At 40.0% G+C, this 14,224-nt stretch overlaps 1 protein-coding gene across 1 annotated transcript; it reads right to left on the bottom strand.

Annotated features, from left to right (window-relative positions):
- Window positions 1–11: 11 nt before the first annotated feature.
- LOC145123258 (uncharacterized) lies at window positions 12–2,288 on the bottom strand. Its single transcript, XM_079058478.1, has 3 exons — window positions 951–2,288; window positions 587–848; window positions 12–512 (listed from the first exon to the last, which is right to left on the bottom strand). Exons 1-3 carry the CDS (start codon window positions 2,030–2,032, stop codon window positions 270–272), a joined length of 1,587 nt encoding a protein of 528 aa, XP_078914604.1. The 5' UTR covers window positions 2,033–2,288; the 3' UTR covers window positions 12–269.
- Between the last annotated feature and the right edge of the window lie 11,936 nt (window positions 2,289–14,224).

Raw genomic sequence — 14,224 nt, 5'->3', positions numbered from 1 at the left:
CTGAAGAATGGTTTTGTATACAAATTTACAACTAAAAACCGAATATAATGTACATGGAAACTTAGGATTTAGGATTTACAAATGATTCTGATTCCAGATCACTATTTAGTATATACAAGGCTCTAATCTACCTAATTTTGTACATGTCAAAGTCATCAAAGTACAGCTACATGCCCAAAGGCCGCAACACGTTAAACTGATAGAAAAATCATGATAAGATTAAGAAACCCGGATTTCTGCAAATATAAGATATAAAAAAAAAATTAGGGTCAAATGGTGAATTGCGTAGGTAGATGATGAAGGTTTTGCACAACAGGGATAGGGATAGGAAGCTTGTCACTGTCACAGTCGCTGTTCCGGCTTTTGTGCATTTGTTTTTGTACCGCTTTTATGGCGGCTACTCTAGCGGCATTAGCCGCCCGATTGGCGGATGTCACCACATTGTTCACTTTTTGGTCCATTTTTTCTGATGCATCATATTCATATGCTTTCTCTGCTGCCCTTCGTGCTTCCTGATAAAGTAGATAACAATAAGGATAACACATGCTATAAATCCATTGGTGATGGGTGTGATTTTGTAGATTACCTGAACAGCATTAACAACTTTTGAACGATATTCAGTGACAGTTGATACAGGACACATTATATTCTTTGAGCTTGGAACATCAAGAACGCCATTTTGCCAGTGCCCAGATTGCGTTTCACCATTTCTGAAAGTGTACACTCCGAATCCTTGCCTTCTTCCTTCATGCCATGATCCTTCGTATCTATGTCCATTTGCAAAATTATACACTCCAAATCCGTGCATTTTGTCAGCGAAATACTCTCCAGCATATGTATCCCGATTCCTACAAAAGGAAACAACACTTGAAACTTGAAATTCCCATACAAGAACAATCAAATGCATATAAAAGTATGGTGGTCGTCGTCCAAGTGATTGATGATGTTACCTGAAATGGTAATAACCAAGACCATGTTTAACGCCCCATTTGAATGCGCCTGCATACCGACCACCATCTTCACAGCAATGAACACCACATCCATGGCTGCGACCATTAGACCATTCACCGGAATAAACATCTCCGGTGCAAAACTTGTATACACCGTGGCCGTGTCTTAACCCTTGTCTATACTGGCCTCTGTATCGGCTTCCCTTCACCCACGTTTCGACTCCATAACCATCGTACATTCCGTCAACCCAATCGCCTTCATATCTCCCACTCGTGTAATAATAATAAACACCACAACCAGAACACTTACCCTTATGAAACTCACCTTCGTAGACATCGCCGTTACTGTATGCTTGCACCCAACACCCGGAATTCACTCTTTTTTTGTTCCCTTTTGGCTTTGATCCGATTGACCAGAACACCGGCAATGGAGCTCTGGAAGAATGGGTGGAGGAATATAGCTTAATTGGGAAGGATCTAGCGAGTAGTGTTCGGAGGGAAGGGAGCTGAGGGAGGCTGAGATTGAGGGAGAATAACAGTGCAGCCGAGAATGCAAAAGCGGATAGGAAATCGAGCACGTAAGATTGGCTTGGGTGAGAAACTAAGAAGTAGAAGAACGGGAGAGATAACAGAAGGATTAATCGTATGTGAGATTGAAGGCGGCGGAGGTGGCGGAGACGGTCGAGGAGGTGAAGCGCAACAGCCCGCTTAGAGTAATGTTTTTCCGGTGAAAAGGGTGAATCCGAAGATAAATTGGTAGTGGTTTGGGGGAAAATTGGTCGTTTGTGTGGGGTTGATTTAGGAGCTGGTGATGAAATTGGAGTAAGATCAATATCAACATCATTGATTACAATTTCGTGTTGATGATTAGGGTTTCCATTTGTCACCGTTGTCGTGAAATTGTTGAAATTATTATTGTTATCATTGGGTGATGGCAAGACTACTAACAAAGAAGACGGTGAAGATGGAGATGGAGGTGAATGGTTGGAAATTGGAGAAGAGAATGCTGGAATGGGATTGAAATCGGAAGAGACACCGCTGCTATCTTTTCCGATCTGAATTTCAGATATTTTTTGATGCATTACATCCGTGAATTAACACACTACAGATACACAGATTGGGTTTTTGCCAATGAATTTGCTCATGCTTGTTGCGAATTCCTGAAGAATCCCTTGAAATTTTCTGGGTCGTCAAAGAAGATTTTGATAAATTGTAGACAGATTTTCGAGAGATTCATAGAAGAAGGAAATCGAAAACAGAGCGGATTTTGCGTTGAATTGATGGTGGAAGAATGGAGGCGCCATGATTAAGTTTTGAAGAAAAAGAAGCCACCTTTCATTGTTTTCTTTTTGGTTTTCTCTAACAATTTTTTATTTTCGCAATTAATATCACAAAAAGTGAAAAATACAAAACTAGCCATTTTTCTTAATTACTTATCAAAAAATAGCCAAAAAAATTCACTTAGTCAAAAATAGCCCACAAAAGAGTAGTCAACTTTTGGTTGACTACGATCAACAGAGGATGACTACGGTCAACGCCCGTTGACTACTCTTTTCCCCTAACGGGCTACTGTTTCAAGGGGCCGTTTACTTTTTCGTGACCCATTAGCCCAAAGTATATAATGAAATTTTTTTTCAGATTAGGTCATTTTCCTATTGTTTTCTTTTGTTTGGCTACGTTTTTCTCTCAATGGAACATCCGAAAAACAATCAGGTTTGTCTATTTTTCTTAAAAATTTTACCGTGTTTGTGATTAGGAGTAAGTTTTGTTTATGGGGATAAATTTTTTTTTGAAAAAAATTGAAAAAAAAAATATAAAACCGTAGGTTTCATATGAAACCTACGGTGTACAAGTGCCCAATGCACTGTTTGTGCATTGTCGACTTGTACACCGTAGGTTTCATATGAAACCGTAGCTTTTTTTGCGAAAACCGTAGACTACGGTTTGGGAAACCGTAGGTTTTAAAAAACCTACGGTTTTGAATGTCAAAAATGAAAAAAAAAATTTATACAAAACGCGAAACAGTAGACGAAATGGCGAAACAGTAGGCGAATCTCGAAACCTACGGTTTCGTGGGCTATTTTTGGCCATTTGCTAATTTTTGGTTAAAAATTGATAATTACCCCCTTAATTTGGCTAGATTAATAATTAGGCCCGAGAAAAATGATCATAGTTATTTGTTTTTTTAATAGAAATTAACCAAAATTTAAGAAAATTGCCTTAATAACCATCAGCTTTGGAATGCCAGATTAATGGTTGTTTGAAAAATGTTTTTGAAAACAACTTGTTGACTTATAAAGTAAAAATAAAAAATGTTTGTCAAACTCAAAATCATTTTTTTAGAATAGTTTTTTTCTTTCACCATAAGTCAATAAGTACTTTTGGAGTAAAAAACAAAAAAACAATCTCAAACGTCTTTTAGACTAGACAAAACTGCAATTTGGTCTTTGTGGTTTGCAAAAACCTTTGGATGGGGTCCAAAAAGTTTTCAGCTTGCACCGAAGGTCCAAAATCAAGGTTTTCATGGGTTTTTAGTCAATTCCGTCTTAATTCGTTTGTTTGGAGCCGTTAGGGCCATCACGTGCCCTCCATGTGAGGACATTTTGGTCATTTTAGGTCCTTATTTTAAATAATATCATATTTCTCCTTTATATACATACTCATACGCAATCCCCTTCATCTCGTTCATTTTGATTTTACAGAGAAGCAGCAACGAAAGGTTTCTTCTTCTTCGTCTCTCATCTCTTCTACTGTTATGACCTTCAAAAATGGTGATTTGCTTCTGCGGGAATGTTGTTGTTGTACGAACCTCGTGGACCTCACGAAACCCTGGTTGTCGTTTCTATGCATGCCCTAAAATGGTAAGAAAAATCATATTAGGTTATGATATTTCAGTAGTTATGCAATAGCTCTTCTACTTTAATGTATTCTTGTAGGGATCCAGATGTGGATTTTTTGGGTGGGTTGATCCCCATATGTGTCAAAGATCAACTGTTATCATACCAGGACTGTTGAGAACAATGAATAGGTATGAGGTTGAAGTGGGTCAGCTGCAGATGTACTTGGTTGCCTCGTGGGTGTTGTTTCTATTGTTTGTGCTGTTTTGGAATTAGGAATTAGAGGTTAGGGCTTTTTTGTTGGTAATAACCATCTAAAAATGTTGTCTTTTGGTGCTAGAAGGTTTGATGGTGTTTTATATATGATGTAAGTGTTGTCTTTTGGATCATTGGATATGTAATGCTATTATGACAAATGGAAATGTAATGCTTTTATCTTTATATAAATATGAAATTGTAAATGTTTTATCTTGACATGATATGAAATTGTAATGGTTTTGTCTTCACTTGAATATTCAATTGTAATGATTTTACATGCATATATTAAGTGTATTGCCATAACATCTTCATGCTTTGACAATAGAAAATAAACCAATAACAAAGTACATTACCAAAAAGACACCAAAAAAGGTTACATACATGATATGAAAAGCTACCTTGTGCACCTCACCAGCAGTGTAACATTCGGATTTCCAGGTATCATAATTTAAATATTTGTTTTTGAGATGAGAAGAGGGACTTGACGAGTTGACGTCTAAACTCGTCGAGTAGGATCGCGACTGATGACTCGGATTAATGAATGGACTCGACGAGTCCGCGCTGTTGGCAGAAACCGTAAATCTTTGGGCCTGAGCCCTATTTAAAGGCACTTATGGCCTTCAATTGCGGCTACCTTTCCAGAAGAGAGAACCCTAGCGAGTTTAAGTGTGTAGAGTGAGAGGAAGAGTTATCTTGAGCTATTTGGTGTGATTTTGCAAAGGAGGAGAAGAGTTCCAGCAAGAAGGACCATAGGAGGTTGTTGTTCTGAGTTAGTTAAGCAAGGAGCTTCATTCTGAGGTACCAAATCGATCCCTTCTTATTCCCTATTGTGTAGATTCCATTTTTGGGGTTAGGGCTTGAATCACTTCATTTTTGGGGTCTTGAATGCATTAAATCCCTCTTCCTAGTTGTGTTATAGATCTGGACCTTTCTAGGTCCAGAGAGCCAGAAAGTATGAAGCTTTAGTCGAGTAATCATAGGGTTTTGAAGCTAGGAAGCATTAATGGGGTTTCTATGGTATATAATGCAAGATACACCATGCATGGACACCAAGTTCAGACCTTTACGTGACTTTTGGGTGTTATAAGGTCAGATCTATAAGTTAGAGAAACAGATCTGACCTCAGAAGGTCGTTTGAGCATTGTCATGGAGGAAACTCGCCGAGTCCATGAGAGGACTTGACGAGTCGGATCGGGTTGCCCCGAGATTCGTGATCAGTGGTAACCCGTCGAGTGAAAGGTTAACTCGACGAGTCGAGTAAGGCCTTAGGAGGATTCAGAGGACATGCATGGACTCGCCGAGTCACCCGAGTGCACTCGACAAGTCTGGTCAAAGTTGGACCGTTGACTGGAGTTGACTTTCGTTGACTTTTAGGGTCTGGTCAACAAGTGGACATTTGGACCATTGGAGGGGTAAAATGGTCTTTTCCCCTTCTGTGAGATTATAGGGAGGGATTAGTCTATCCTTTGAGAATCGTTGTTAATTAGAGGTAAATTACTTTATGTGATTAGGCGGAGGCTAGATCAGTATTTCGAGTTCGAGACTTTCCGAGATTACCCGAGGCGAGTCTTCTCACTATACATTACCTATAGCGGTATCCATGTGCAGACCGAAGGGTCTTATGTGTTATGCGTTTACTTGAGATTATGTGTATTGTGATTTATGTATGCTATGTGATATTTAGACCGGACCGGAGGGTCCAACGATGTAGACCGGACCAGAGGGTCCAACGAGCTAGACCGGATTGGAGGGTCCAACGAGCTACGGGACTGGAGGGTCCCGTTGAGACACATTGACCAGGGGGTCTTATCGAGTTATAGCCTCGAGTGGCTTATTTGCTGTATGTGGTATTTTGGGGAACTCACTAAGCATTTATGCTTACCGTGTTATGTGATATGTGTTTCAGGTATTGGCGAGGATCGCGGGAAGGCGCCGGCATGATTTGTACACACTGGCAGAGGATTATGTTTTTGAGTTTCTGGAATATGTTTTATTGTGATGACGTTTGATACACTTGAGATTTTGAGAATATTATATGAGTTTTATTGTGTTTGAAAAATGAAAAATTGTTTTAAAATCTACGTCGTTACAAGTTGAACATAATGTTTGTTTCCCCAACTCTTTGACCATTTCCCTTCTTTTCCTGTTGTCCCTTGAGTCATCACTAAGTGAATCCCACTCATCATTATCAATTACCTCCACATCCTTTTCTTGACCACTCTCTTCATTTCTTTGACCACCCAAACTTTGACATCCAGTGTACTCTGCTTTTGTATAAATATTTAGATTGAAATCCTCCATGTCAACTTCAACATCTTCAATTAGGTTGTCCTCATCAGTCATAAAGTCACTATCTTCATCTTCACTGTTTTGATTCTCAAACTCACTGTCATCAGGCTCCTCTTGTCTCCACTCATCATTGAAAGGAATATTATCTTGGCCTTCAAATCCATTAAATGGGATGCTGTCTTGGTCTTCAAACCCTTCAAAAGGTTGAAAGTTTGTCATTAACTCATCATCTATGTTGATGTTAGTTGAAAATTCATTGACTCCCTGAGGATCATTATCCATTACAACTCTATACCCCTCATCTGTAAATCATTCTACACCCTTACCATTGGATTTGTTCATGTCAAGTTATTCATTCACATCAATCTCTTTGTTTAACTCTTTTTCTGCATCAACTACAACAATTCAAGATGCATTGGCTCAACACCCTTACATTTATCAACTTCACCACTTGCCATTGTTTTTTCACCACCTTCCCAATCCAAGTTAAGTTTTCTACTACAAGACGATGCCCCTTTACTATGTTTCCAACCTTTAGACCTACTAAATTCAGGTGTTGCTGATTTGTATAAGGTTAATGCTAACCCTAAATCACCCTCACCAACATCAATTTGGTTAATGCTAACCCTAAATCACCCTCACCAACATCAATTTGGATTGGAGTTACCACTTTATGAGCAACTACAGGTGATGAGGGTCTAGGAGGATCCTGATTGTCCATGTCTTATATTATAACCCTTCTTGGACCATTTGGGGACATAAAATATGTAATAAAGTTCGTGTGACCATGCTCTGTGTACACTTTAATCATTTTGTTATGGGTAACATACTGTGAGAGTTACGCACATCATCATCATTACCTAATGCTCGTAGTCCAAATTCAAATCCTTTATTAGGCAAACGGAAATGGTAATACATGATTTCAGTACCATCATACATTAATTCTCTCATCATCAAGTCTAGTTCATGCACATAAAATTCATCAATGTCGACAACATCAAAGTACTTTACTTGCCCATTTATATACCTGATATTTGGAAACTTTGTGAAACTCCCTATGTGATGAAGTTCAATAGAGAATATGTTCTCGTAACCATCTTCAAAACAGAAAGAGACGATTGTTAGAGTTTTTCAAAGTTTGAAACTTGATCATCAAATACAGAGTTTTTCAAATTTTCTTCAAAGTTTGGATCTTACCATAAACTTCTTGAATGTTAACATTTTCTCCAACATTTCTAAGTCCCCACATTTTCAAAAGCATGAACGAAAATCGATTCTCACATAACGGTTAGGGTTTTTGTGACTTGATTGATAAATGAGGTATGAGAGAAGACGAAGGAGTGAAGTACAGTCTGCAATCTTATAATTGAAGTGGCGGCAACGGAGGCTGGCAAGCAAAATGACCAAAATGCCCTCACATGGAGGGCACGTGATGGCCCTAACGGCTCCAAACAAACGGACTAAGACGGAATGGACTAAAAACCCATGAAAACCTTGATTTTGGACCTTCGGTGCAAGCTGGAAACTTTTTGGACCCCATCCAAAGTTTTTGCAAACCACAAGGACCAAATTTGCAGTTTTGTCTTTAGACTATAAAGAATTGTAACATCCTTAACATGGTCTCACATCAGTTTAAAACATTGTCACATCAATAACATGTTCACCTTAGCATTTTTTGGAGAGTGGTAGCACATTGGTTACTTTTTTTGACTAAACTGCAAATTTGGTCCCTGTGGTTTGCGAAAAATTGTGGATGGAGTCCAAAAAGTTTTCAGCTTGCGTGAGAGGTCCAAAATCAAGAAATTTCTGTGGTTTTGGTCCTAAAATTAAGAAATTTCCATGGTTTTGGTCCATAAAAAACCTGAAAGGACGATTTTACCCTTTTAATTTCTTTTTATTATATTTTTTAATACTTTATTATTTAAAAAATAAAAAATTACACCCCACCTCCCCCTTCTCTCTCTCTCTCACATACACACACATACATACAAACACATACGCACGATCTTTTCCCCAAATCTTCTTCTTTTTCCCTTCATCTTCAACCCATCTTACTATGAATCGATGAACTACAATTGCCACCACTCCCTACCCTTGATATTTACTTCTCTGTCAACAGGCTCGACAACCCTAGCGGCGATAACGTCTCACCGGGAAAAGATCTACAGAAGAGATCCATGGAAGATTTGTAGCCCAAAATTGTGAAATTGTGAAATTATAACTCTATACTATCCACCACCCAAATCCATAAACAAATTCATGGAATTTTGAAGGAGAAGATCCGCAGCAGGTCAAGCCAAAGTGGAGGTGTTGAGTGTGTCAATCGTTTGATATATGCTTTGAAGCAACAACGTCATATTCTATGGATCTAGTGACTTAATTTAGGTGATTGTCAGAAGCTTTTATGGATCTTGATTATTGTTTCAAATCTAGCTTTAGTTATTAATCCCCTTTTGGATATCGTGATTGTTAGGAGCTTTTATGGATCGTGTTTACTTGTTGTATGTTAGAAACAGATTCTAGACATTTAGGTTTGTTTGGTGTTGATTAATAAGAACATTTCTATCGAATTGTGTGTATGTTTTTTATTTACAGTGTAAGTGTGTTTGTGTGTATGAGTTTGATTTCCAGGTAAGAGGTGAGGAAGAAGAAGATAGGATGGAGTGTGTGTGTGTGTGAGAGAGAGAGAGAGAGATAAAAGGTACGATGGAGAGATGGGTGGTGGGCCCAATTCTATTGTTATTAATTTCTCATTTTTAAAGTGTTAAAAATAATATGATAAAATACAAAAAATAAAAAGGGTAAAATTGTCTTTTCATGTTTATTAGGACCAAAACCAAAAAAAATTCTTGATTTTGGACCTCTCATGCAAGTTGAAAACTTTTTGGACTCTATCCACAGTTTTTTGCTAACCACGGGGACCAATTTTGCAGTTTTGTCCATTTTTTTTAAACTTAAATAAACTTTATTTTTATAAAACATAAACATTTCATATTAAATAAAAAAGTTACAATAAATTAAAATTTAATATATGACTTAATAAATTAAAGACAAAATTGCAAAAATGATCCCTATGGTATGCAAACATTTGGGGTTTTAGTCCAAACCCTGAGTTTTTTGGATTCATGGTCCTTTTGGAGTGGTTTGTATGTGGAATTGGTCCCCAGACTTAACTTCCGTTAACTTGTTGCTGTTAAACCCCTCATATGCCTCTCACATGAGGGTATAGTTATCTTTTCACTTCTAAGGGACCATTTTTGCACTGAAAAAATATATTCATTTTAAAAAAAAATTAATACGTATTTATTTATTTTAATAATTACAAAATAAAAAAGCTCTCTCTCTCTCTCTCTCTCTCTCTCTCTCCCCTATGATATCCACCAAATCCAATAGCATCCGCCAAAGTAGAACCCTAATGTTCTTCTGGTACACAAGACCGAACTACCATCAATCAATTAATACCACACATGCCATTCAAGAACACCCACATACAAATTTAGGGTTCCAATTCTTGAGTTACCATCTAAACACCCCTTTTCGAACAAATCTGGGAAGGAGGCGATGATCTTCATAGTGTGCCACTGCAAGATGCAAGCTGTAAATCAAAAAATTAAATAGATTTTGAGGTAGCTGCATATTAGACTAAAACTGAAAGTCGTATATTTATTTCCCTCTCTCTCTCTCATCCGTTTGAACCACCATCGGATGCCACATTCACTATCGAAAGCCATTAGGTAGCTGGAAATTAGAGTTGTGACAGGACATCCAACGACCAATCGACCATCAGATTTCTCACCACATCAATTTCATACACTATCAAGCCCTAGATAAGTACCAGCAACCACCGAAACATCATACTGTTTCCTTCCACTGTCGTCGTCGCCACAACCTTTCTGTAGCATCCCAACCATCAGGTATCATTATTATTCCATTTAGATTTCATGTTTTAAGGTCTACTCGACGAGTTGACACTGTGACTCGTCGAGTCGCAACGGGTCAGGACACGTCATTTTATGGGTGACTCGGGGAGTCGGCATGGGGACTCGACGAGTAGGAGCTGGCAGAGGAAACCCTAAATTTCAGGGCTTTTGCACCCTATATATTGGACCATTAGCGCCTCCCACTGTCCTCTATCACCCCTTGAGAGCCAGAAACCCTAAATTCCGTGAGTGTGAGCTTGAAGAGTGTTTTGGAGCTTTGGGAAGGGATTTTTGTGAAGGAAACTTGTAGATCAAGAGGCTAGCATCAAGGATTTCGTGTGGATCCAGAGTCTACTTCAGCTTGGACACGTTTTGGAGGTAACAAGTTGTTACCTTGATCTCCTTTCTTTTAAGAATCTTTCATATGTGAAGATTAGGGCTTTCTTTAGCTAATCATGAAGGGATTATGGTATGGGAGCTAGATCTGAAGTTGAAACTTCAGATCTGACCCCCTTTTGAGTCCTAAGTCCATAAAGTTTGTAACATCCCGAAATTCCGGTATAACTATTTAACCCTTCTCTTTTGTCAAGTTGTCAAGATTGGTCCCTGAGTGGAAAATGTTGCAAATGAGTACGCTGGGCGTACTGGAGAGTACGATGCGCGTACTCATGCTCTTGAAATGGACGCAGACTCTTTAAGGTACGCTGGGCGTACCAAAGTTACGCTGGGCGTAACTGGTCCAGATGCAAACCCTAAATGAGACTTGTGCACTATATAAGGAATGATATGGCCTTATCCTCAGCCACCATTTCACAGAAAGAAACCCTAAGAGAGCATTTCCTTCGTCCTAAAGCATGTATGTGAGTGTTGAGCTAAAAGTGCCTTCGTGTGTTAGTGAAGAAGAAGGGGAGGTGCTTGTGGAGGCTAGGGTTTGGAGTTCAAGCTTGGATATGAGTTCTTCAGAGGAAGGAGCTTCACTTAGAGGTAAAAAGCTCAGAACTTTCCTCTTTATTTTGGTTTGGTGTTTCATGGTCCATTTCTAGGGTTTAAGTCCCAAAGGTGGAGACTTTATGAGCAAAAGGGGCTCCATGGACCTGGATCTGTCCCATTTCAATGATATGTATGTTCTAGATCCATAAAAATTCCAAATTGGTCGTCATTAGGGAGTCATGTTTGAGTTATGGGCTTTAAAGTGTTGGAAGTGGAATGATTTGGGTGTTGGTGACTCTTACAGCCATGCAAAGGCTTAAAGTCACCAACTTTATGGATTAAGAGGCTTAGGGGTAGTCAGATCTGGGAGTTGGACGTATGTCTTAACCGTTGAAGGCCCCAAAAGCAAAGGAGCATGAAACTGGGACTTACGCGGGGCGTAATCCCAGTACGCGCAGCGTAGGGGGTCGCGTTCCCCGATTCTGTGAGGTTGCCGGGTATGCCCAGCGTACAGGTTTGGTACGCGCAGCGTAACCCGGAGAGTTGACTTTTGTTGACATTAGGGTTTGGTCAATGTTTGGGTCTTTGAGCCATGAGAGGGGTAAAATGGTCTTTTACCCTTCTGAGAGTGCTAAGAGAGGGATTAGTCTAGCCTTGAGAGTTGTATTGATTAGAGTACTTATTCCATGTGATTAGGCGGAGGCTAGACCAGATTTTTACCGAGTTCGAGATTTACCGAGTTACCCGATGTGAGTCTTCTCACTATATATTACCTAGAGTGGTATCTATGTGTAGACCGGAGGGTCTTGTGTGCTATGTGTATGTATGAGATTATGTGTTATGTGATATATGTATGCTATGTGTTGTATAGACCGGACCGGAGGGTCCAACGATACAGACCGGACCGAAGGGTCCAACGATACAGACCGGACCGAAGGGTCCAACGAGCTATGACCGGACCAGAGGGTCCAACGAGCTACAGGACTGGAGGGTCCCACTGAGACACATCGACCGGAGGGTCATACTGTAGCCTTGAGTGGCGTATGTGTTGAATGTGGTATTTTGGGGAACTCACTAAGCTTCGTGCTTACCGTGTTATGTGTTATGTGTTTCAGGTTTCCTCAGAATCGCGGGACAGCACTGGCATGATTGTACACATCAGAGAAAGAATTATGTTTTGAAGATCCTGGATTAATAAGTAACTAACGAGGGATTGTGTTTTGTAAAATAAATAAACGAGTTTTATGAAATGTGATGTGAAGGTTATATGATTTAAAAATCAAAAAAATTTGTTTTGAAATTTATGTTGTTACAAGTTGGTATCAGAGCCTTGGTTTGAGGGATTCGGATGCACCTTCGGGTAAATCTGGACTCAAACTGAGGATTTGAGAAAGAATTTTCAAAAGAAATGATTTTTCTAAAAACGAGCAAGAGTTTCTAAGAGAAAACGAGAAAGAGAAAGTGTGTACAATCAGCCAGAGCCCGAACGGTGATTTCCCAAAATACCTTTACTTTTGTGTTATGAGATATTTTATGAGATATTTTATGAGATATTGTGCATGCTAGAGATAGGCTAGGTAATTCATAATTTAGGACTAGAGTGGCCTGATTTGTGATGCCTTAGCCTAGGAAATTGCTGTTATCTGTGATGCACTTCTGAGTATGTGCTGAGTAGGAGTATCCAGCGGGAATCCTTGTAGAGAAGGATTTGAGTAGAGGAGTAATCTTGGAGAGATGCCTAGATGAGCATTGTGGAGCCTAATCGAGAGAGTAGCTAGATACCCGCGAGGGGTAGAGTTGCAGAGTTCGGTGATATCTTTGAGTATGAGCAGAGCAAGTGGAGTTATCACCTAGAGTGAGTTCTACGTATTTATTCAATGCCCGAATATTGCTTGCTTTGTGCTTTGTGGAACTCTCGATGATGGGAGTCAGCTACTAAGTGAATATGACGATATTCAGGAGGTAGATGGCTGGCATCATTAGGAATTCTTCAGCAGCTGATGGCGGAGAAGTGTGAGGACCTAGGGAGAACCTAGGGGTGATCATGGTCAGATGAGTGCGCTGACAGAGTAGAGCATTTCGCTGGGGAGCGAGCACGCGTAATAAGATTGACGGCTGAGAAGGTTGAACAGCTACTGAGGGAATCTGGGATGGTCCGTGTAGAGAGTATGGGTAGATGTTGCAGGTAGTATGGGCCCGTACTACTGAAAGCAGAGGACCCATACTCGATGCAGGGAGTATTCCAGAGGATTCTAAGTAGCAGATTGAGAGGTGATGTCATGGTTCGAGTTCCATGATTGGTAGTAGATTGAGAGGTGATGTCATGGTTCGAGTACCATGATTTGCAGCAGATCGAGAGGTGATATCATGGTTCGTGTACCATGATTTGTAGCAGATCGAGAGGTGATTCCATGGTTCGAGTACCATGATTTGTAGCAGATTGAGAGGTGATGTCATGGTTCGAGTACCATGATTTGTAGCGGATTGAGAAGAGATAACATGGTTCGGGTGCCATGATTCATAGCAGATCGAGAGGTGGCCACATGGTTCGAGTACCATGACCCGTGGCAGTTGGTGTTATTGGTTCTACCGGTTATTCCGTGGTGATTGGTTAGACCGAGATCAGAGGTGAAAGAGTATGGGGCCAGAGGGCCATGATGAACGAGTTTTAGTGAAGCATCCCGTAAAAGGGAAATCGAGTTAGCTCCGAGGGATTGTTGGTGAGATGCCAATTGGAGTCGCAAGACTCAAGAATGAGTAGAGATGGCGGTTATGGAGGATTACGGCATGAGCTGAGCAATCAGCCGATGGTGGAGATGTCATTTTCTGTGACCTGAGCGGTGCTATTTCTGTTCCTGTGGGAAACAGGAGAGGTATTGAGATTTTCGGTTTTCAAGGTTGGGGGTGAGCCCTGTGGGCTAGTTTTGGTTACGATCTTTCATCAGAGTATTTGGGCAGTATGTCTGCCGAGAAGTAATGTTAGAGCATGAGCAAGTTGTCAGCGGGGACTGAGATGGTTAAGGACAAGGATACACCCCAT

This window comes from Lactuca virosa, chromosome 7, assembly GCF_052849685.1.
Source record: "Lactuca virosa cultivar CGN04683 chromosome 7, Lactuca_virosa_CGN04683_v6, whole genome shotgun sequence".
In the NCBI taxonomy this organism is placed as follows: domain Eukaryota; kingdom Viridiplantae; phylum Streptophyta; class Magnoliopsida; order Asterales; family Asteraceae; genus Lactuca; species Lactuca virosa.
Note: the sequence above shows the minus strand (reverse complement) of the source record. Positions and strands in the feature narration are given on the sequence as shown.

Excerpts from the sequence above, each read along its gene's own strand:
- LOC145123258 (XM_079058478.1), bottom strand. The coding sequence starts at position 2,032 with ATGCATCAAAAAATATCTGAAATTCAGATCGGAAAAGATAGCAGCGGT. Across the intron at positions 849-950 it reads CTTGGTTATTACCATTTCAG|GAATCGGGATACATATGCTG; the intron begins GTAACATCATCA and ends TTCCTTTTGTAG. Across the intron at positions 513-586 it reads AAGTTGTTAATGCTGTTCAG|GAAGCACGAAGGGCAGCAGA; the intron begins GTAATCTACAAA and ends CTACTTTATCAG.